Source organism: Lepeophtheirus salmonis, chromosome 14 (assembly GCF_016086655.4).
Source record: "Lepeophtheirus salmonis chromosome 14, UVic_Lsal_1.4, whole genome shotgun sequence".
NCBI classification, from domain to species: domain Eukaryota; kingdom Metazoa; phylum Arthropoda; class Copepoda; order Siphonostomatoida; family Caligidae; genus Lepeophtheirus; species Lepeophtheirus salmonis.
The window spans coordinates 14,026,408-14,052,040 of record NC_052144.2 but is presented as its reverse complement, the minus strand read 5'-3'; the positions used below and the strand labels follow the sequence as shown (position 1 = coordinate 14,052,040).

General features: G+C 32.0%; 1 protein-coding gene and 1 long non-coding RNA gene across 3 annotated transcripts; one reads left to right on the top strand and one right to left on the bottom strand.

Annotated features, from left to right (window-relative positions):
- Window positions 1-1,302: 1,302 nt before the first annotated feature.
- LOC121128997 (uncharacterized) lies at window positions 1,303-25,633 on the bottom strand. Its single transcript, XM_040724627.2, has 6 exons — window positions 24,887-25,633; window positions 20,631-20,811; window positions 20,262-20,548; window positions 6,594-6,717; window positions 3,551-3,768; window positions 1,303-3,490 (listed from the first exon to the last, which is right to left on the bottom strand). The coding sequence occupies exons 1-6, from the start codon at window positions 25,139-25,141 to the stop codon at window positions 1,751-1,753; spliced, it is 2,805 nt and encodes a 934-aa protein (XP_040580561.1). The 5' UTR covers window positions 25,142-25,633; the 3' UTR covers window positions 1,303-1,750.
- On the top strand, window positions 13,404-19,701 carry LOC139907294 (uncharacterized). 2 transcript variants are annotated; one of them, XR_011783780.1, is made up of 4 exons: window positions 13,404-18,228; window positions 18,290-18,434; window positions 18,494-18,581; window positions 18,655-19,701. It is a non-coding gene; the product is annotated as an uncharacterized lncRNA (long non-coding RNA). The 2 variants fall into 2 exon arrangements; XR_011783779.1 differs by having other exon boundaries at window positions 13,404-18,434.

The window sequence follows — 25,633 nt, the reverse complement described above, 5'->3', positions numbered from 1 at the left end:
TGACTTATTTGGCTCATTACCAACTGATTTCGTTCCTTTTTTCTGTTGCTTTTTGGAAGAAATTTTGCGTGATACAATCAGGTAACGACTTGTTATATAGAGTAAAATGATCGAAAGTTATCCAATAATAAGAATCACGCAACTTTGATAGAATGTAGCAAATACAGAAATTGTGTGTGGTTATTTTTTTTATTTAAAATCGGAATTATTAATAACTATCATTCAATTAAATTATTAGAAAATTACATTATATATTATTGCTTGTATATTCTTTTTTTTTTTCATGCAAATATAAATATCGCGAAATAACAAAATTAATCGCATGTAATGTAACATTTTATTCCAAGGGATCCAAATAATTATTTGTGTTTTAAAAAAAAATATATAGGTGAACTTCTATTTGTATCTATTGACTAAATTATTATAATTTATATGTATAAAAAAATATGACTTCAAAAATGAAAAAAAATCCTTGGAGATATGTTTTTTTCTTAATAAAGGTATATGGATGACCTTATTACGAATAACCTAATATGAAGAAGTAGTAATTATATTAATTAAGAAATTGTTGAAATGTGAACTTTACTATGTATGAATATAGAAATAAATACTAAAATTTTGAGTATGGAGTACAAATCATCATGGAACTTATGTATATAAACGCTTCAACACTAATTGGAGTAAGTGCAGGGAATGGGAATAGAGAGTCAAGAACTATTAAAGTCTCTTTGGGTATTATTGCAATAATGACGGGTAGAAACGGATACTAATTAATGTGTTTTGATAGAGGGGGGTCATTCTTATAGCCGAATCTCTGAAATTGAATCTGACTATATATCTTATATAAGAAAATTAAAAAGATAAACTGTTGTAAAGAAGGGAATGTTTCGACTTTACATACATATTTTATATATATATATGGGATGAATTAAGATCAATAAATAAAAAACATTCCTCAAATTTAGGGTTTTATATTCAAATTTATATTATGATTTGAGATAGCAAAGAGTTCAACTATAGTTTAGAACCTTCATTGGATGTATGAAAAGTTTAATTAGGCACCAATATGTCCCGCAATAAAAGAAATATATCTATTTCTATTAATAGTGAGAATGAACTTCATCTATTTTAAGTGGATTTTGAGACTCCTCCAATAGATTAATCATAATAATTGTTTATAAAAAATTGCCAGATATATATAAGATGTGAATTGGATTTCTAATAGATCCCTAAAAATATAATTATTTTCATTAAAGTCATAATAATAGATAAGTCGAAATTATAAATAAATAACTATGACAGGTGCGTGTAGTGGTAGTTATTCCATTAAAAAATACGATCACAGTTAATTATAATAATGTATAAATAATTAATTATATCTCTTTAGTGGTGAGATAGATTTCAAAGACAGGAATTTTCAAAACTTATAAAGAATATACATATGTAGATTGACAAGGAATAAGACTCGACTATATAGGCATTGTGACTGATAATTAATTAATTAACTATTGAAATGAATGAATGAACATATTGAGGAAACAATTTATGCTGTAGAAAAGAAGCAGTAAAAAGTGTAATCAATCAAACTCTAATCCCTCATAGTTCAAGATTTCACTTAACATATGAATTTAGGTATGTATAATATTATGTAGTAATTTATTTTTTATTATGTTGCGGTGAATGAGGGATGATACACATAGTAACAATGGGCAGACTATAATGAGAGAGATGGAAGTGGGAGGAAGAAGTATTACATGTCCATATTATCCTTTTTTGATGAAAGGTACGGGGACATGGGAGAATTAGACTCCAATCGACAAGACTCTGCCATAAAAACAGGAAGGGTTTGCCAGTCCCCAACGGGTGAAGCGGATGAAGATAACTCTTTGCGTTCTTCCTTCTTCCCAAGTAGCTCTTCGAATTCATCGGTTTCATCTTCTACAATGGGTTGGAAGAGGTACTCTGGTGTAGGGGTTTCCAGTGGATAGTCCAATTGTAGAGGATGATGTGATTGAAGGGTGTTGTTTAAATGTTGATGATATTTATGACTTGAGGGAATTGAGTATTTATTTGCTCCTTGACGAGAGAGTCTTCGGGCGTTTTTTTGTAGGATCAATCGTCGTTGAAGAAGTCGGTTTTGTTGGAAAGGGGACCTAATACTCCCATTGCTACTTGCGGGTAACGGAGTTGGAATGGGAAAAAAATTTAAATTCGATGGTATACTAATGCGTTTTGATATGGATGGATGAGAATCGCGTCCTCCTTTATAGTATTGTTGTCCTCCTGACAATAGTGTTTGATGAGGATGCGAATGTTCCAAAGCTACCATATTATTATGACTAAAAGGTATCCCCATGCCTGATACTAATGCTGTAGAAGGATTAAATACACCAAAGTCATTTTGCCCATACTTATATTTGAGAGCTGTATGTTCTTCATTGACATCAAATACTCCACTTAATGGTGTGTTAAAACGAAAGGTTTCGTAGCCAATGGGCCGAAGTGTTGAAGTATCTGAAGCACGTCTTTCGTAACGGAAATTAGGCATCATCACATTGGAAGCTCCTCTAGAATTACAAGATACATAGGAAAAATCATTTTTTATTGCTAAATTAGAGGCGAGGATTTCACTGGTAATATTGCGATCCTCTGCAGAGGGGGAACAGGAAGGAAGACTCTGAGTAAAGTTCGAACTTGCATCAACAACTTCGAAAGGAGCTACGGATTTATATGTCTTCTGAATAGAAACCTGTGATCCTTCATTATCTTCTAAACTTGTAGTTGAGTAGTAAGAAGGGAATTGAAGCTCAGATATGTTCAATGATTGCGAATGTCCTTCTTCATCAAACTCGACACCCTCATCCTCAGATGACTTGATTGAGGGTGGTCTTTCTACTTCAGATAATTTTCGCACCAGTTGAGAGAAAGGATTTTCACTGGAAGAGCTTGCAGCTTCTCTTGAAGATAACTCGTGAAATCTTGACGGAAATGACTTTTCATGAACCGGAGGTGTGATTTCTCCATAATCCTGACTACTTCCACTACTTACACCGGAATCTCTAGAGTCGTAAGGACCTCGAGGCTCTATAGAGTTGACACCACTACTGGTTGGGGGTGTGGGAATATTTAGGGGGTTCCAATTTAATGGATGTGCAAAATTTCTTCGTCGAGTTCTAAGACGTACACATATAACACATGTGTTGGAAGAAGATCCTAAAATGGGCCCTCCACACGTAAAACATTTCAAATTACTATCTCCATCGGCCCAATGAGCATTCTCTTGGGCATATTGAGAAAATGAACTTTGAGACACTACAGGCTTAGGTACACAGCTTGAGGTTGAAATTTGATTCAGAGCCAATTTCATTCCATCGAACGAGGAAGAGGGGGTGGTAGTTTTGGCCTTATGACTTGTTTTGGGTTTTGAGAATCGGTCGAGTAAGAGATAATAGATTGCAGCATGATGATCATAGGAATCCTTTAATATGGACTAAAAATCAAAAAAAGAAATAAATCCTATTATCTTTGTTTTAAGTATATAATTACAAACCTCTTTAGTCCGAGTAGGATCCACGCCCAGGCTCTGCATCACTCTTAAAACTTTTTCACTAATGATCCTTGGTTGGGAGGAAGGTTCCTTAATGCTGCTCTGATTTTGAAATTCTACAGGTACTTGCTCCTGCATCCATCTATGATTTTTGACCATTTTCATTGTATAGCGTTTCAAAGGATCACGAACCAACATTTTTTTAATTAAAGACTCACAGCCTAAAGTGAAAAAATATTTAAGATGAGTTATTATAATAGATGTGCAGGGGCGTCACCAAGGGGTGGGCTAAAGGGACTGTAACCCCTCCAAAAAAAAAAAAAAAAAAATTTTTTTGCTTTTTACTATAAATTTTTTTCGTCATTCGGGAAAACTTTAGAGCAAAGCTACAAATTTAATATAATTTTTTTTTTTCCAAAAAAATTAATTTTTCAAATTTTTTCCAGAAAAATTAAATTTTTGGTGAATAGCCATGGATTTTTGAATTTTTGTACAAAAAATTGAATATCCGAAATTTAATTTTTTAAATTTTTTCTCATAACATTTAATTTCTTGTGAATAGTTATGCATTGTTTAAATTTTTTCATTTTTTTTGCCAAAAAAAATTCAAAAACTATGTAAAGATATATATATATATATATATAACCCTGCTGACGCCCAGACATGATTGGATCACTAGCATTTACTTAAATAATTGAAAATGTTAGGATGGCCGATTCTTCAAAAAAAAATCAAAAAATTTAATATTTTGAATTTTTGGATAACAGCTGTGGATTTTCAAAAGTATTTTCCGAAAAAATTAAAATTTTTTGGAATGACTATGGGTTTTTGTAAAAATATAATATTTGAAATCATAAAAAAATTAATATTTGAATTTTCTAGTCAAAAAAAATAATTTTGCATTTTTTTCCCCAAAAAAATTAAATTTGCAGATTTTTTTTGTTCAAAAAATTCCAAAAGCCAAGACCTCAAAATATATATATGTATGCCCCTGATATGTCCTATTATCAACATACAGAATACTAAAAGAAACAGAAAGATCAACTGTTGACAAAAAAATACTATGTACATTTTTGTGTTATTAGGGTAACATATGTAAATCAGGGCTGCCAGATAACTTTTCAACAAGATCCTTAAGAAACCTATTTAAAACCCAAGATTTGAAAAAAAAAAAAAAACCCAGGCTGCAATAAAATTTCATAATCTTTATTCAAGAAATTTATGTAGAGATTTGCAAATGGTCGACTGAAGATAAATGGTAAAACCTCTTTTGATCATCAGAATAGTTTTTTGTATGTTTTGGCGAAAGTAAAAGGAATTATTCAGCTATTGAAATACTTGATAGTGCTAAAATGCTCGAGTTTTTGGGATACTTTCGGATCTGCTAACCTTAGATCTAATTAACCTTGCTTACTCATCAACTATGATGATGCCTTTCCTTTAAGATAAACTTTATTTTTATTGTTCCTTTAATTATTCGGATGGGTTTCTGAGAGTTTAGCTGACTGCAGTATTTGTTCATATATGCAAATAAATGCCTTTTTTGTACTCAGATGATGGCATCATGTACAAAACATGCAGACTAAAATACTCTGACTTAAATTAAATATTAAGCTTCTTTACCCTTTCATACAGATACTGCAGAAATTGTAAAATATGTTGTGTTCTACTATCGCTGAACGTTTTGAACACTCTCCTATCAAGGTGATGGTTTAAAACATACACTTTTAAAAAGGTTTCAAACGTGCATGTAATATGATGAACAAAAATGTATTCTCTAGTATGTACCTTGCAACAAATAATTAAATCAAATGGTATTGTAACTGTTCTTTATTAGACATTTACGAAAAAAACCTGGATTATTGACATGTTTTTTTAACTAAACCCAAAGATCTGGGGAAATCCGAAGGACTGACAGTCCTAAATGGGACTTGAGTGTATTTATCTGCTCTTATAGCTACCTTAAACTAACCTGCTCTCCTCTAAGACATTTTTCAAATGATCCTGTTTACCAAGGTTATTTTTGGTTCCTTTTTATTTTTTTACAAACCAAATAATTAATATCCTTTAATTCAAAAATTCAAAATTATATCCATTTCCTAAACTAAACCCCAAGATAATATGATATGATATGTATCTGGGGGAAACCCCCCAAGCACTGGCAGCCTTAGTTTAGAGCAGTTATGGATAAAAATCAAGGTTTTCAAAGCAAGAGTAGAACATTCTGATAAATAAGAATCCTTTAAGTGTCGCTTAATTGAAGGTCCACCCACTCCTATCCCTTAATGAAAAAAAGGAGGAAAAATATAAAGAAGACCCACTTGTCCAATGCCAATTTAAAAACAATATAAATATCATATGCTAAAGTTTTAAAACAAAAGGATAAAAGGATCGAGTACGGACAAGGCAGACACGTTCAAGACTAAAATATTTAAGGAGAATCCTTTTTTATTGAACCTTATCCTTCTAAAGGACTTGTCATACACAATGAAATAAGGATAAAAGTGGATCACGTGGTCATCGTTTCGCCACTTGATTTAAAGACACATACTTTGACTCCAAATAGGATTGACGTTCCGTTTCAATTGAATGTGTCAATGTGTCAAACCTCTTTTCTCGGTGTATTTTGTTATCAAGTATATATTTGATTCATATTACAAAACAAATATCTTCCATGGCTTTGGAACTATGCTCGATAAAACTTGTTTGAGTCTCGCTTGGGTTATTAAGATGTCAAAGATTACTTCTTGGCAGGCATTACATACATACACATTTCCAATACTTATAATCATTTATCCCATTAAACATGATTTACATTTTTAAGAGAAATATCTAGAGTGAAACACTTATAATTTTAACTAAAGATAATAAATAAAATATGGATAGGAAATAGAAGCAAATTGTGAAGGCTAAGTGATTAAAAAGTGAAGCGGCTCAAAAAAAAATACATATTGGATGGACTCTGGATTTTTTTAAATTAGAAAATCGACAGAGAATTTGGATAGAGTCAACTTAAAAATAGTTAGTATTTGAAAGTCATACTTACTGGATGACATAAAAAAGGGAATACGAAATCTTCCGGATAAAACCCGATCCCTTAACGCATGTAGACTAGATGCATCAAACGGCAAAGCACCACATACCAAAACATAGAGTACCACACCAAGGCTCTAGGGGAAAAAAAATGGATATAATAAACCTGTATATACTATTAAAAAAATAGGACTAATGATTATATAAATGGCTAAAAATAACCCTTTTTATAAATAATTTATACCGGGTGGTCCATTGAAATTTGAACACTCTCAATTATTTTTTTAAAGCTTAATAAGCATACCTTTATTTATATTTCTAACAAAAAAATAAACATTCGAACTTGATATAATACAATCCCTACTCATATCTGATATGGGTAAAACAAAAAACAATAAATTGACGCTAAAAATCACAGGTTTTTTTCATTTTTTAATAGAAACACTTAAAAGTCCGCATTTACTACCATTATCCGAGAAATTTACACCTTCTAAATTTGTTGGAATGTTGCATCTGCAAGAATAAGTTACCCTCTGCACTTTGTTGATGATGGCTTCCTCTTTAACACTTCTAGGAGGATTCGGATCCATGGACAATGGCCAATCAGTTTTTGACGTCGATACATGTAGATTTTATTTTATTTTTAGTTCATTCATTTATATAAAAGGGATTCTCTTATCACACTCGTAGAGTAGAAGTACCGGCGTTTCTATTTTCTCACTACAGATTGTGCAAATCTTACTGTCATCCTCATTTTCGATATATTCGTATAAATTGATGAGATACCGATTCTATATGGAGACATTTCTGCTTGGATGAAGTGAAAGGGATTTTAAAGAGTGTTTTTTATCTATTTTAGACCTCGGGAGATCTAGTATGTCCAAACGTTTGGTTACCAGTTTTTCCACTGAGGGTTCTTCCGGCCTAGAAGTTCCATTTTAATTTGTCTATTTTTAATTGACTCCATAACTATGAAAAAAAGGAGTAGGCGGTCCAAAACGGATGGCATAATTACGCCTGAGAACAAGTTAAGTAGTCCTCTTGTGCGCTATGATGTTTGGAAAGCCTATTCCTCGTTTATTCCAACCCCGGAGTTCACCAGGGGTGAACACTAACTAATTCAATCATTCATGAAGCTTTAGTGATTGAAATTAATTCGTATTTCCATATATATTAAAGCATAAACTATTACTTACAAAACAAAACAAAAATTGAGCTTTCTAGCTTACGTACAAGTCGAGAAAATAACACTTGAACGTGAACAACGAATTTTCATTCGCGCACTCCAAGCAGTTGGCCGTCTTCAACTCCATTGTCTACCCTGTTAGCAATTCTGAATCGTTGGAGAGGAAAAATGGATCTATCAAAAAGGCCAAACTGGATTCGGAGGAATTAAACAAAACATCCCAGGCCAGTCTCTCCAAGTCCCATTCAAGAGATTCTGGTCCAGAAAGCTTTCAAAAAGTGGGTGGAAGAAGCATTGTGGAGAGGCTACATTTGATACCACCAATGAAAGAACCCCATCTCCTCCGTTGCAAGACTCTTTTGAATGAGTCTTTTGAACTCTTTTTTGACACTTTTGCCTCTCCTAAAGCCCTGATGCCAACCCCTCGATTACATCTTTTGGGTCCATGTCGAGGGGAAGACCTGCAGTATCGTCCGTCATCCAAACACCGAGGCCCTCAAACCCAGTGTCAGCCAGAACTGGGATGCCATGACAGAGGACTATATCTCCAGCGGGTGGCAGGCCTTCTGTACGCCCTGGAAGCTATCATTGCCCCTAGGGAAGCTGCATTAATGGCTAAGAGATCTCAGACACACATCTATTTACAGTATTAATGTTGTTGAACTTCTATTGTTAATTAGTAAATGATATCTTGTTGAAGTTCAAAATTCCAAGTGTACACTCAGGACAATAAAAAACAGGACTAATGATTCTATAAATGGCTAAAAATAACACTTTCACTCCAATGCTATCCTTTTTTAAATATAATTTGAGTGCGTGAGTGTGGGCCTCTTTCTTTCTTCTCCTCTTATGTATATAAATAGTTATAATTTGTTAATCAAGCATAAATGGTATTTTGCAGAGAGAGATATGTATATATAAAGACTTTGATACATTCGATAAGTATTTATTATATCCCATGACGTCAATTGATGACGTCATAGAAATGAAACATTTATTATTTTCGATACATATAAGCTTATAACAAACATACTTCCATACAGGTATGCCTAACTAGGCATACATTCACACGTCAATTGGAAACAATAATCAAAATATAGAAAAGTAAAATAAAAAAAAAGAAGAAATGTCTAAAATAAAATAGATTTGAGTAAAGGATTCATTACATATGAATAAATAAATAAAAACAGGGGGAAGGCCAGAAATCAGTTGATAGCTGTTAGTAGTGTTGTATATAATATTTCCTGTCGGTATGTAAAAATTACGAAAACCCGACAATGAACGAAGTAATTCATAGAATTTGAAGAATGTTTGGCAAGCGAATAGCTCTCATAACGTTTTACTAGATCAGCTGCAAGCAACCGTGAGACGAAGAAAATAAACACAAATCCCACTCCTTATATAGGAGCAAGGAATTACGAGCGGGGTCTGAAACGTTTCGACCTAGCAAAGATACAAGACATTTTTCCCTCATTATTTAACATTGTTCACGAGATGTTATCGTAGTAACTCTACAGACTTCTCACAATGATGCTACCATCTCATTAACCCGTCCAAATAGTAGTACTTGGCGTTTGTTTTGTTTTTTGTAAAATAATTTTTTACACTACATTTTTTGTTTTTGGCTCAATTAATCAGAGTTGGATTGACTTAGACGCGTCAAAATTTAACACAACAAGCCTTTATGTGTCTGTTATTTTATGAATCTATTGAAAGGTTAAACTTTCAAAAACAGATATTTGATGACAGCTTCATACTCTATATATTTGTTCATTTTCACAAAATCACACACATCAACTCACGCAAACAACTGTTTGATAACAACTGCGCCTCAAAAATGGGTGAAACTTTGGTGAGTGACTGTCAACAGATGCTGGATAGATGTGTAGATTAATTTCCATTATATCAATAATGATATATTAATCAAAGACGGGAAGGATTCCTAATCACAACAAGACCTTGAATCGTACTTTAATCACATTGAACTGCCACTTCAGACTCTATTCGGACTTAAATCTCATGAATATTTAACTTTTTACGAGTACTGTCATGTTCACATTGAGATCAGAACTGTTATTACTTTTTGTATAGCATGAGCACACGCACGGATTATTACTTTATAGTAAAAAATTAGATATTGTCTTCAAAAATTAAATAATAATGATAACAGGTTTGGAAAATCAAAACCCTGTTCAAATTACTAACTAGAAAAAACCGTTCCTGCTTTCTATGACATGTTTTATACACCTTTGGCTGTTCGGCAATTAAGGATGGGCAAATTAAAAAAATATTCATACTTGCAAGAGGACGCAGATTTACTAAGCGATGTTAATCAGTGCCGTAATCAACGTTTGTTATTTGGGACCTGATTCAACACTCAATATTTTTAGGAAACCTATTACAACTTTCTGAACGTTGATTGGTTAAATTCAAATTGTTTCCAGCAATTAATTATTAAATAATAATTACGTAAGGAGCAAAAAATTATTTCTTTAAGGAAATGTTTTGTGGTACATTCAATATAAACACGTATTCACAGCTTAACAAGAGCTAATTTAATCCCCAACAAATCAACGTTCAGAAAAATACCAAGTAGAAAAACCGACAGTTGACAATAAAATGTAGTGCAAATTTGATATTCGTGGGATAACTAAGTTTCTACATCACAAAGACTTGTAACGTCACAACGTGGTTGGTATGTATAGACAATTTATTTCTAAAAAAGCAGTATATTTCTTCAAACCTCAAAAATTATCCTTTTCAAAATAAAGAGGTTGTGTGATTGAAATGTTTTTCATTTGAAGAAGAGAAAATGCCCCGAAAAGATAAAATAGCAAATACTTGAGTAACTGTCGTGGATTCAAAATTTAATTGATCGCGGGGAAATAATAATAATCACACAACCTCTTTGTTTTGTAAAGGATAATTTTGAAGCTTTATAATTATACGAGTAATATGCAGAGATCATCCAAAAATAAACTACAAAACTCAACAAAATTATAACTTTTCAAAAATCTTTTAAATCCCGTATTGAAATTCAGAAGTACTTTACTTTTGATTACAGATTTGTAAATACTTTTTTCAAATCTGGCTTCCGATAATTTTTTAAGTATTTTTAATGATCCAATCCTGCGAAAATGCAATTTTAAAGTTAAACAACCTACGTTTCTTAAAGTTAAAAAAAACAAACAGGATATTTTGACATATTTGACAATGAAAGAAACCCATTTCCTCAATTATAAGACTCTTCTGAACAGTTTTTTAAAACTTTTGTCCCTGATGCCAACACCCTCGACTACAACATTTGTGTGCATGTTGAGGGGAAGGCCTGGAGTGTCCGTTTTCTACAAACACGAGGCCCTCAAAGCCATTGTCAGCCAGTGCTGGAACATCATAATAGAGTACTCCACATGCCAGGCCTTCTGCTACGGCTTGGAAACCATCATTGCCGCTAAGGGCAGCCGCATTAATGATTAAGAGAGCTCAGACACACATTTATTTATAGTATATTTTTTAACTTGATTGTTAATTAATAAATTATGACTTCTTCAAGTTTAAATTTCAAGGTGTTCAGATTTCAATGGAACACTCGGAATGTAAAATTGTAAATATGATTATGATTACATGATAAAAAAGAATACTACATACGTTAATAATTTATGCAAGTCAAAAGAAAATATAATTTTTAAAATTAGATGCTGCCCCTCAGCAAAAAATCAAGCAAGAATAATTTTTCCCAAAATTGAGTGTGGATTACATTTGTATTCCTGGACAAATTCCATTTCCATCATATTCTTATCAACCCTTTCGGAGCGTCGCAAATTATACTTAAAATTGAAGAACAACAACACTTTATTTTAGGCCCTTCTAATTAAACTTAGAGTTTTTGAAATTAAAACTTAAATTAGATCAACAAAAAGTAATTTAGTTTGTGTTATATTAATTATAATTTATTCATAAATTTTGCTATATAATATCAACAAATCAAGATTTTAGAAAGATTTTCTCCCGCTTATTTTTGCCTTCAATCGGCATTGGTAGTTTTAAACATACTAAAGGACGTCCACACTATTAGTTAAAGGGAATTTGAAATTGACGAGGTCATCATGAGTCTTGTTAGATGGAGACATTTTTTGTTTGTTGTAAGATTCAATGGGGATTATTCAACAGTCAATTTTGCACCAAATTTATTATTCTTCCTCTAATTGCCTGTTGTCAGAATCTGGATCCCTCATATATTGATCATGTAGTCACTACCCTAATTTTATCATATATATATTTACCTCCAAAAAGTGAGCCTAATGAAGGAGATTTTTGCCAGGTAGATTACCTCTCGAAAACTATCATTATATAAATCATCAAAAGCTGTTGTCTAATGTAACTAGAATCCAAACTTTCTATATTTATTTTTATATAGAAGTTTAGAAAAATGAGCTATTTTCACACAGCAAGGGCTAAATGAACTTTTTTCCAGGGGAAAAAAGTTCAAAGTGAGCCATTTTTAAGCGATTGGGTGATCAATCACAAATTATAAGTCTATGTACTTACAACTTATTTCTCATTCATTGTGATAAAGAGCACAATAGCTTATATTATTAAAAAAAAACATTCCCTAATTTATTTAAAAAATAAATTAGGGAAAAAAATGTATATTCAAAGGATTTGGGTTGTATTTTGTATTTTTTGAGTGATCATATTTTATATAGGGGTTGTACTAGAAAATAAAAAAACCTTATTTTGATATTGTTTACAATTTTAAGGTCGTGATAATGAAATCATACCCCGTAGTAGTTTATATCATAATACTGTGCTTCGTACAAATTCAAATAAAGTAATTACTAATTATATTGGAAAATTTTTAATTCACTACTCATCGTGAATGGATCTCTTCACTGTCTCGATCCTGGAATCTCCTTCCTCTCTTATGAAGCCTGGTAGTTTTCCTCAGATGAATTTTAATCTTGTCATCACTTTTTAATATAGAGTTGAGGACGTATGACTTGACAACATATCTTTTTTATCACTTAATTATTAATAGATGTAATATTTATCATTTTGTAAATACTATTTAGCAACCATATTTTGAATTACATAATAGGTTAGAACAAATATTTCCTATGAACAACAGGATATCTCAGATATACTAATAGCAAGACACAAAATATAAGTTTGAAAAGAGGACAAAGAGTTTATTACAGATTTTTTTATTTATTTAATAGTTTACAATAAAGAAAAATAATTTCAATTCTTTATATGACATGGTTTTACCAGAATAGCATTTTTTTTTTCACTAGAAAATAGAGGGAAACTTATAACTTGAAAGATGCTCAAATTTGGATCCCGTATTCTATGAGGGACGAAGGGATGAAAACTCAATCTAGAAAAATTACCAAGCTTCATAAGAGAGTGGACTCCTTCTTTGAGTGTGGGAGAGAGAACCCAGGATCGAAACAATAAAATATCCATTCACGATGAGTAGGGAATTTAAATTTTTCATATATAATCGGTAATTACTTGAATTATGAAATTGATTATTCTTAATTTTGTTCAAGATAGTTTTTATGTTGACACACTTCATATATTTTTTCACTTATCTTACTTTTTCTCGATAAATTCTTCTTCTTTTTTTTTGTAAGAACTTTATAAAAATAATTTTTTCACAAACTGAAGTAAAGATAAAAATATCCCACGTCAAGAATGTAATGTTTTCTTAGCGCAAACATAAGCATATTCTACTCGTATGTATCTAAAATTAGGACTAAGCCTAAATATTTGCTGCAAATTTATAATGACGTCAATAAATTATGATAATAAAGTTAATAAAAAAAAAAGATAACTGATGGTGAATAATATGATAATAGCAAAATTAAATGCCAGAATACCTGTTCGAAAAATATAGATATCTATCTTTCAATGATTAAGAATGTGAAGACTGACGTCATATATTTCATCATAAGACATGTTGGGAATGTAGAATTATTACAGAGGTGGGCAGAAGTATTAACACAAAACTTTAAGCCCCATGATATATTTTTTTTTTTTTCACAATTGGGCAGATATTTTTCAACAATATTAATTTTCAGGTCTACTTTCTACTCGATATGGCCGTCATTAGCTTTAGTCACAGACTCCAGGCTACTAAGAAAGGCGGAGAAAACATAGGTTGCAATTTTTGGCCTTGTGAGGACCACAAGCAGCATGCCTCTGCCACTTTGCAGCCGTTTGACAATGCTGTACACCGCATTTTTGTTGTATTTTGTGGTGCAAATGATATCCATTGGTAACATCTGGCATTCCCTGGATGTATTATGCACAGACGAACAAACAAACCTTGCTTTAACAGTTATAGAAGATAACTACCTAAGAAAGCCTCAATCTTACTCTACATTTTTCTTGCCCCTATAATGACAGAGTGCACATTCTAATTTAATTTAATTTGCACCCATAAAATACATACTATTACACCAAATTTAGGATAATATTTTTTTGAATTTGTGCATGCCTCATTAACCAATCAACGTTCAGAACACTGATAAGGGCAAAAAGAGGCAGTACTGTCAAAAAATGAGAACAAAATAACGAGTAATTGAGTTAAGGCCATGATTTAGAAAAAAAATATTGGAGCATATTTAGGGATTGTCCATGGATATCTATGTCAATATAGTACATACTTTAGAAGTAGATATAGGCCTTGACTCTGTGTACATTATATATCAAATTAAATATATATGTAACAATACTAAAGTAGATCATTTGTAATCTTGTGCAAAACTGTTATGTATATATCTACTTATTTATGTATGCAGAAATTGCTTTAAAATATTTGCAGTTGAATATTATGGACACATCATTTGTAAGATGGGGGGCGAAATCAATATTAGTTTTGCAAAATGCCTTGTTATTATGACAAAGACTTCACTTTGCAAATACATCAATTCACATATATATTAAGTATAAGTTATAATTTCAACGGCTCCTTATCTTGTATTTTATTACATCATCAGTCATTATAATTAACACCAATTAATTGATGACATCATTTCATATTGATCTATTAAAATTACTTGCTAATTATGTACATAAAGAAGCAAAAAAACGTTACAATTCATGGTTATTACAAAATACTCTATGTATTTTGTTGTCAGCTGTCGATTCCCTCGGCTCGCTTGATACGTCATAGCTATTTCATAATTGATTCTTTTTGATAAATAAACAATTAATTAGGTATTAGGTTTCCAAATCACAACGACAGGAATACAATTTCTTGTAACCAGCATCGGCATGGGGAAAATATTGGTTAATTTGCGATTCCCATTCTTATTTATTACTGCTATTCAACTATTTATTACGTTTCTATGTTATGAAAAAAAAATTAAGGAATTTTACTTTTTTTGAGAACAGCTAGGGATTTTTGTAATTTTTTTCAAATAAATTAAATTTTTTGTGAACGGCTGTAAATTATTGATTTCACTTTTTCCAAAAAAATTAATTTTTGAGTCTATCCATATGTTTTTGAAAAAAAAATTAATTTTGTGTCAATAATTGTAGATTTTTGAAAAAAAAATTAAATATCAAATATATATATTTGAAATTTAATTTTTCAAATTTTTCAAAAAATTTGGATTTTGGATTTTTTTTTTCTGGATGTAGCTTTTAATTATGACTATTGTAACTGAGGCCATTTGAACTTTATAATATACTACGTATTATGTATTAGTCATTTTGAGCAAAAACGTCAAAAATGACAACATTAATAATATATTGAACATCCAGGGAAATTTCTATTATATCATTATCCTCATCAAAAAAAGTACTCTAAATTATTCATCTCGTTTTTAAGGTCGGCATATTTTTATATATGATACTATTGCGAACACGCTATCTTAAACACGAAAACAATGAAAAATTCAATAGATTAATTTTTATTTAATTTGTTTATGTTAAAGTTATAAACTAACACGATCTACTATAAATATATAATAGATAAATTTCCATAGTAAAACCTTCTAGTATACAATATTTATGGTTACTTTCTGTCCATTTGATGTAAATATAATCAAACCTACAACGCCTTTTGACACACTTAAAAATGTAACATATAATTGATCATGCGAAAATACGGATTTTTCAAATGTTTCAGCTTGTGATTTATTTATGATCATTTCCATTGCTAACTTACAATGTTTCATCTTCATCTTTCTTCTTTTACCTCATTTTGTTTTTTTAATTCGTATTGAATATATGTACGTTCTCCCTTTTCCGTTAGTGCAATAATTTGTTTTTTTGGATTTTTAATTTTTTTTGGTACTTAAAAAAACAACTTTGAGACACAGGGAATCGATCTTGTTTCATGAAAAAAAATAAGAACTTATCACTGAAAAAAAAAAAACTTGTTTTCCAGAGCCCAGGAATCTGGCCTGATCAGAATTAAACAGTCTTACAGAATGAAACAGTAACTCTGAATGCTGAAAAACTTATATTTTATGTCTAAATTATGTGTCTGTATCCATTTTTGATGTTTTTATAATTGTTTTTCCAAGCCGGAAGAACGGAAATCAGACACACACATAAATTATTTTAACACTATGTAGGATATTTATGCATCCTATACAGGGTGCGACCTCTATTTAACAACCAACAAAAAAAAATTATGGATCCGTAAATCTCCGTCCTTTCATAAATCTCTTCAGTTTTGGGAAGAAGAAAAACTCACATGGGGCTGAGGCATAATTGCGGTTTAGTTTTGGGGTCAAAAATGGGACGATTCTTTTTGTCAAAAATTAAGCAGTTTCGGAAAATACTTCGCTGACACTCGTTTCATCCTCAAAACGTTCGAAAAAAATTTATGGTACAAGCCAAACGATATGTCAATCTCCTCAGCAACTTCTCTGATAGCGATTTGACGGCTTCCAAATCAATTCTCTTAACTGCTTCAATGTTTTCAATTGTTGTTCAAGTGCTTGGGTGTCCAGAGCAAGGCTCGTCATTGGTATCTTCTCGGACATCTTGGAAGGGCTTGTAACACTTGTAAACTTGTTTTTAACTCAGAACAGCTTCACCGTATGCCATTGTCAAAATTTCAAGTGTTTTGGAGTCCTTAATTTCATTTTTTATACAAAATTTTGATGGAAATTCATTTATCCATATTTTTCAAAAGTAAAAAATCGCCGAACACGCAAAATACTTCTAACAGTTATTCCTCTCACAAACAGACTAAACATACTATATAGCTGAAAGACTAACTAGATCTTCGTGTCGAGTGTACCAACATAAAAAAACTTGACAAGTCATCTCACTTTTGAACACATATCGTATACATATATCAAGCTACATAAAGCTTCATCTGTTAATAATAGAAGCACTAAGTAGTAGATACATTATTTATGAACACAGTACATGAATTATACCTTAGAACTCACAATGGATGAAATTCAATATTCAACTACTTTAAATGTACTAACTATTTTACGTATTACTTGACTACAAATCGTCATTCATGCAATGAGAATACGAAAAGGACTTATTGTATGGGATTACATATGGTATGACGACACGTTCAGGTCACATAGTATACATATGTAGGATATCTAAAAGTAATGAGGGATGAGTCACTTCAAATAATGATGAATGCTATAAAATTACCTACTCAAAGAATGTGTAGGTGCATTGTACTTATAATAGAACTGCCTCAGTACCCAAGAGCCCGAATAAACCTTTCTATGTATAATTAAATGGGATTTGTGTTTATTGTATGAAAGCTAAGCTGTTTTTTTTCCAAACATTCTTCAAATGGTCATTTTTCGGTACTTTCTTTTTGCTATACCGGCAAGTCATTTGCGTTTTAATGTTACTTTAATTGGTCAACTGGCGTTGCACTAATTGAGTATAAGTGAACATTATAGTATTACATTTACTCCATCTAACAGAGGAATCTTCTTTTAAGTCCATATATTAGGTTAAGTAATAAGTTCTGAGCGTTTTTTGCTAGATGAAGTTAGTGAGCTATACCTCACAATTAATACATTGCATAAAAAAAACTTAAAGTATGCTTAAGGGTTAAGTGTACACTTTTAAAAAGTTGATTTACAGTTTTGTGTTGCAGCGTTCCAAAATGGAAGTAAAAAAGAGAAAATTCGATACAGTCTTCAGTATCACTACGACCAAGAAGAACCCGTTGAGCAGGCTACGAAGAAAAACAAAATATGGACCCAATACAGTATCGACTGCAACAGTAAAGTAGTGTTGTTCCAACCATTCCGTTCTGGTAATATGGACGTCAAAGATGAGGGACGCTCTGGTAGACACATCATCAAAAATGTTGATAAAATAATGGAAATCATCGAGTTGGACCGGCATGTGAACACTTATTCAATTGTGCAGGAACTGAAGATTAGCCAGTAAACCGTTTCGAACCATCTAAATTGCATAATCCTTAATATATTAATCACATTGTCAAAATAAAGTGAAAAAACGCTCATTACTTTTTACTTCAGCTATTATATAAAATATATTTTTTACTCTAGGAACAACTGGGGCGCGAACCTACGCACACTGAATTCAAGAGAATAATTTATCCGGAGCACGTTGCCCATTGAGCTACGTCGTTCCATAATAGAGTTGAAAACCAACAAATCACTAATTCCTGACTATTCTTTTACTAGATACGGAGTAGGGCTTGTCTATAGAGTATGTCAAGAAATTGATATTCTCTTTTTTTGAATTTGCAGTTTCTCCAAAAAGAAGATAAGGAAAAACATAAGAATATAAGCACGTGGACTTAGAGGATCTTAAAAATATATATCGACCCAAATTAAGGTGAGGAAGCAACCTTGAAATATTTTTTAAAATTGAAATTTACACATTACTATTAAAAAATATGATGTTACAGAAAGGTGAAGGAGCAATCCTTAAAGCAACTGAAGCAGGGCCGTAGGACAACTGGAGACAAGGAATCGGCAGGTTGAGATCCCTTGGGACCTTTGCGTTTCGGCCCAAACCATTCGTAGGTGATGGAACTGTCACCTTTCCGGGGAGAGCATCGAGAATAAGGGTGGATGTGGAAGGAAGAAAAAACTTTCGAGAGTTCCAAAACTAAACATCGCCAAAAGTCTTACAAAAAAATACCTATTTTGAGGAAATTAGCGACCAGATTGCCGCCAAATGGTAATCCAGTGCCCCACGACAGGAAGAATCGCTGACGGTCTTTCCGTACAGGTCTCGAATGCACCCAACACTCACGGAGATTTAGAAGCAAATCCGACTTAATTTTGTCGTGAGAGGAAAAATTGGTCAATAAATTACTGGAGAAGAGTTCGCTTCTCTGACCAGTCCACCTTTGAACTGTTCACCATCCCAATCGTCAAACTGATTGCGTTTGGGGCTCACAAGAAGGAAGATGTTGTGTCGACTCCGAAAGTGAAGTTTTCCTTGAAAATTCAAGGCTGGAGTCTTATGAGCTATCTGGGGCTCTTAGTGAGCTTTATTTTATACCTCAAGGACAAACTCTGACGTCTTCATATTATGTGGAGACCATACTCCAGTAGTGTCTCACCCCTGGGATACAAAGGAGCCGAGAAATGGATCGTTTCTGACGCGGAAAAACGCATGAGCCATTTTCCGGAAAGGCGGAGCTCCTGCTCATAGCTCTCATGCGGCTCAAGCATGGCTTCAGACTAACTTGGACTCATTGAGGGCAAAGTGTACATGGCCTAGAAACAGTCCGGACTTGTCTCCGATAGCAAAATCTATGAGCCATTTTCAAAAATAATTTCAATAAATTACCGCCTCCAACCAATGAAGAAACTCGTCCAAAATGTAAAATTTGACTGGTCACAAATTTCAAATAAGACCTTGGTTAATATAATTGCTTGTATGCCCGAACGCATTAATAAATGTATAAAAACTTACAAGGGGGATACATTGGCAAATAAAATTATGCCACAATACAAAATTTACTTTCATTTATGTGTCTTTAAAAAAGAGGACATCAATTTCTTGACATACTGTAGTGTTGTGTAGATCCATATTTATTCAGTTCAGTCTTAGGACCAATACTATCAGTCCTTAGGACTGTTGGTCATTGGGACCCGTTCTTAAGACTGTCAGTCCTAAAAATGTCGATGGTTTATTAAGGCAAATAAGATTTATGAGATATGTATTAAGGGTATTACACATTTCTTGCAAAAAAAAAAAGGTTTTTTTCATTATAGTAGATTATAACACGAACATATTATATTGCACTTAGTTATATAATTTATTATTCTATTACATATATTACGGAATAATAATAAAAAAAGGGGGGGGGGAATCCTCAATGATGTCGAATGTGATCAGTTTTACCTTCTCTAAGGACCAACAAGCAGGACTGGACTGAATGGGACCTACACAACACTATCTGTGTTTATATCCTTCCTCTTACAGATTCTTGCAGCTAATTTATTAGCATGTTAAGCTCTACGTCATATATAGAATAATTGTTATCTAATAATTACATACCCATACGTCCACTTCTGGTCCTTTATAATGCTTCCCCTCAAATACTTCCGGAGCAGCATAGGGAGGAGAGCCACACCAAGTGCCCAAATGACTGTTCTCTTGGAAATAATTTGAGAATCCAAAATCCGCGATTTTTATATTCATATTCAAATCCAGAAGAAGATTTTCTGCTTTTAGGTCTCTATGAACCACATGGTGTCTATGGCAGTAGTCCACGGCTTCCACAATTTGCCAAAACGTTCGTCGAGCTGCTGGCTCTGTCATTCGGCCATGGATGGCTATATACTCTATATGATGTTATATTTGAAACGATAATTAGGGTTATATCTACATAATAATATTACGTATTGTTTTAGAAAAATCCCTTACCGAATATTTCTCCTTTACTTGCATACTCCGACACAATATAGAGCAAGCTCTTGGTTTCCATGACTTGAAATAGCTTGATGATATGTTGATGATTTAGTAATTTCATAATTTCCACTTCTCTGTACATTTTTTCCAGATTAGCTTTGTCCAATTGTGTTTTGTCGATTATTTTAATCGCCACCTATCACAGAAGAATTAAAAAGATCATATAATATTATTCACTATTCTCTAAACAGATCATTAGTAAGGAATTACATTTGTATATATAATTAGTGTACATATTTTTAGAGTGGATAATAATAGTACCTATATATATATCAAAGTGAATTGATCAAGGATTAAATTAACCTTTTTCACCGTTTAGAATGTTCAAATAATAACTAGGTATTTGATAGGATGTTCTTCTATTATAAAGATATGGGTTTGTCTGTATAAGGAACTCTCTCAAAATCCCCTTTTTCGAAATTTCTCGGGATTTTACACCTATGAGAAATCCTGCATTAAAATTATTTCCCAGGATCCTGCTCAACAACAATCTTCCTATTATGAAGTAAGTGTGTTGAGACAGAGCTAACAAGAAAATACTTATTTCGGTACGGTCTTAAGTGATTTGTCATGACCAAGGATGTCCAAGCTTATAATATGATGGACCGCATTGCCATTATTTTGCACATCTTTTTTCAATCCCAAAATTAATATTTCTTGCAAAAGTTCATACATATTCTCAAAAAGTTTCAAAAATTATATTTTTGAGAAAAAAAGAATAAAAAAGATATTGCCATTCAGAGATGATAAAAATTTCTTTAAATAATTTGAAAAATTATATTTTTCGGAAAAAAATATTGAATATTTTTTTTTTTTTTTTTGGGGGGGGGGAGGGGGAATTTGTATATTTGGGAGTGGGATATAGCCCCTCTTACCCAACTCCTCCAGACGATCCCTTTATGAGGCCTTTCAACTATGATTTTATGGTTACCTCCACAACGAAGTTGAACGGAGGTTCTGTTTTTGTATCTATTGTTTGTTTCTTAGTCACCAGGATTACTTCAAAAAGTGCCTGATGGATTTTGATCAAACTTGATTTGAAGATTATAAATGTTCACAGTAAGAGGCCAAATTTTGTGAGGTCAAGATTAAAGTAACATGAAACGTTAAAAATACATATTCGACCATAACCAGGGATGTCCAACCTTTTAATATAATGGGCCGCATCGCCAATTGAAATAATTTAAAGGGCCACATACCACGAATTAAATAAAGGACAATTGTTCAACCCTGTTCAGGAGAGTCCCCTGGAGTTTTTTTTTGTTTTGTTTTTTTGCAATGCAGCCCACAGGACACATGTTAGTCATCCCTTGCGCAAAGTTTCATCAAATGACCTTTTTTTTTGGAAGGAAATCCTTAATAATTTTTTTTTCTATTTTTTCATTAACAATTTTTTCTCTCAAAGTGATAATTTTATCAAAGTTTGATTTTTTTGGAATATATTTTTCATTGTTTCTACGTATTATATATGATATTGTGACAATTTTGTAAAAAAAAAATATTATTTGAAATGAAAATGAGTGGTGGGCTGCACTAAGAGATTATAAGGGCCGTAATGTGGCCCACGAGATACGGGTTGGACATCCCTGGTCTACACCTAATTTTAAATCAACCCAATTTTTTGTAAGCCCGATCCAGAGGGTTTTTTTAAAACTGTTACAGACCGAATTTCTTTAAAAGACTAAAAATCCACCAAAAATCTTAACTGTCTCAGGCCCGTCTAGGTGTTTCAGACTGAACTCAAAAGTAGTACCCGTATATATGTATAGGAAAATCCCAATATCTTTGTCATGAATCAATTGTTTTTTGTTTTGGTTTTTTGTTAGGTATAAATAAAAATATATACATAAAAAATTAAGTAAACTGTTTAACAATATATCTATGACTGATAATTATTTAACTTGATAGTTATATAAGTACAATAATTTATTCATTAATTGACATCTCTCTTATTTTTTAAAATATATGTAACTATCCTATATACCGACGCTGACCTATTAAATATTATAATTTATATACTGCTTAGAAACGACGTCATTTGGAACATTCTTTCATTTCAACACATATATAGTCAAGCATATAGCACAGTGCTTTGTTGATATTTCTGTAAAAGAAGAAGGGCAACAGTTGAAGGATACATATATACAATATCTATGTATATGCTAAGCCCTGAATCAAATTAATATTGATTTTCTTCATTTACCATTGTGGTCGTCAACAAAAAATAAGTAAGAATAATTCCTCTCAAAATTAACTGGGGATTACATCAGTATTTTCTGATGAATTATAAGCAATTTTTATCAAAAAAAATATTTTAATTAAAAGGGTCCTACGCAAAATTATATTTCGAGGGGGGAGGGGGAGGATTTTTTTGGAAAAAATTTCAAAAAATCCATAGCTATTTACAAAAAATTAAAATTTTTGGAATAAAAATTTCAAATATTATATTTTTTTGAGAAAAAATCAAAAATCTATAGCTTTTCAGAGAAAAATAATTTTTTGATATTTTAAATATATATTTTTTTTTAATTACAAAAATCCAGAGTTCTTTATTAAAAATTAAATTTACTGGAAAAAAATTTCAAAAATTAACAGCTATTGACAAAAAATAATTTTTTTGGAAAAACTTAGAAAAGTTATATTTTTAGGAAAAGAAATTGAAAAAAATTAAATTTTTTTTCAAAAAAGTGATTTCAAATATTACATTTTTTCAAAAAAAGATCAAAAATTTACAGCTATTTAAAAAAAAATAAAAAAATTCCCAAAAATTTTTCAAATATTAAATTTTTTGCTCTGCTGCATAATTTGCTCGAACGACCTTTTTTTTAAGAGAATGAATCTTTCAAACAAGTAATTTTTACCCTTATTTTGGCGTAAATTTTTATCATCCTGACCCCCAAAAAATCTATAAAAAAACAAAAATTTCTTCATTTGATCTCGAGTGGCTTCCTGCTCCTTCAATCCACCACCTGCAGGCACCTCTGAAGAACCCCTTGTACCCCCTGCAAATTCCACTATGAGTACCCAAAATGTGTCGTCACAACAAAAAAATCATAAAATTGATAGATTTTATTGGAAAGACCATTTTGGGTCCAATATAAACCTCATAAATGTAACTATTGGTAAAATTCTTTCTATAAATTTAAATACAATCCATTTAATAGACTAAAATATGTCAATAAAATAATGAGATATATGAAGTAAAAAAATACTTCATTTGTTCAAGATTTTTTTTATAAGGCAAGAATGTCCAACCTTTTAAGTAATGGGCCGCATTACCACATGAAATATTTTATTGGGTCAAAAACCTATTAAATTAAATTTTATAAAAACTGGCTTTATAAAACAAAACTATTTAATACATATTTATTTCTAATTTAGGCCGAATCAATTTTTTGAAGCCAAACTGTTTTAAAAAAGGACCATCTGGCATCCCTGTTCAGGGGCGTCGGCAGGATTTTTTTTGTTTTGTTGAATTTTTTTGAAATAATGAATAAATAAAATTTCTCCTGCATAATTTGATCAAGTGACCTTCTTTTTTTAGAAAATAAATCCTTTAAAAAAGGATTTTTTTAAAGGATTTCTCATACAAAAATTATTTTTTTAATTTCTTATAAAAATAATTAATTTTTCTCTGCTTTCTCATATATAAAAAAATTCCCCAGAGCAATTATTTTTCAAAAAATTATCCTTGAAGTGAAGTACTTAATCATCAAGCGGGCACCAATGCAGCCCACGGGCCACGTGTTGGATATCCCTGTTATAAGGTAAAGAAAATCATAATTTAGGTCATTATGATAAGCATAATTATTGATTTTTGTTTCTGAGACTTGCATTATGGTTCTTGAGGTAGGGACTAAGGAATGAGGCCATGTATATATGTATAATGATCCTAAGGGGATCGAATAATTATAATTGGATCGAGGTCAATAAATGCAATATTAAAAAGGGAAATATCAACTATATCCAAGCAACATAGACTTTAATACCGTCGACTGTGGGAGGAAAAGAAATATATTCTAAGGTAACAAAAAATAAAAATAAAGGCTTTCTTTTCCATTTGGCTATTTTACTAAGCCTGTACCATTTGTGGTAGTCGTGCGTGTGTGTGTTTATGTGTGTTATTATGTAATTTACTCGAACGGAAGGGGAAACTAGGTCAGGAGATGATGAGAGAATGAGGGAGGATGAAAAGAGAATCTTCTTCTTACTTGCGTTTTCGTTATTTTATGCTTAGCAAGTTTAACAACGGCAAAATTCCCTCGTCCAATGGTTCGCTCAACTTCATAAAATCCAACTCGCAGGACTCCACTCGGATTCTTTTTTCGTTTATCCGAACAGTCTACCATGTTGAATGACGAAGAGGTAGATGATGGTGCATTGTTGGTTGAGATCGTTGCGGAGTAACCTGAGGACGTATTCGTGGAGGATGGAGAATGTGGAGATGACTTCTCCATGATGGTCATCTCTTTAGTAACAAAGGAATAAATGATGGAGGATCGTGAGGATTTGGCGTCCCGTGATGATGAGTACCTTATTTCTTCAGAACCTCATCATTATCAGTACTACAAGGATGGACTCCGGCCACTATTACCAACATCTTCATAATTAATAACATGTACGCGCCTCTTCAAACTTGACATCAATCAATGCATTTTCATACTTGGAGAACAAGGATTAAATAGACAAATACCATTCCAATATGTGGTAGAGGATATAATTATAAATTGTATCTTTTTATTTAATAATACAGGCTCACGCTCACTCATCCAACTTACAGACACTATTTTCTCAGTATTGCTATGCATAGATTCATTTAATAACTATGATAAAGCAAGAGAGAGAAATGAATTTAAGTAAAAAAAAAAAAAAAAATCCGCTCCTCCTCTACAGCTAAGGCATGCAAAGCAAAGCCTCCTCTCACTCCGCTCTCTCCCTCCCTACACATATATATATAC

What these genes read in the sequence shown, in the direction of transcription:
- LOC121128997 (XM_040724627.2), bottom strand. Translation starts at nt 25,141, where the DNA reads ATGACCATCATGGAGAAGTCATCTCCACATTCTCCATCCTCCACGAAT. An exon ending in ATAAAATAACGAAAACGCAA is followed by an intron (nt 20,812 to 24,886) that starts GTAAGAAGAAGA and finishes CTTCTGTGATAG; the next exon opens with GTGGCGATTAAAATAATCGA. An exon ending in AAGTAAAGGAGAAATATTCG is followed by an intron (nt 20,549 to 20,630) that starts GTAAGGGATTTT and finishes AACATCATATAG; the next exon opens with AGTATATAGCCATCCATGGC.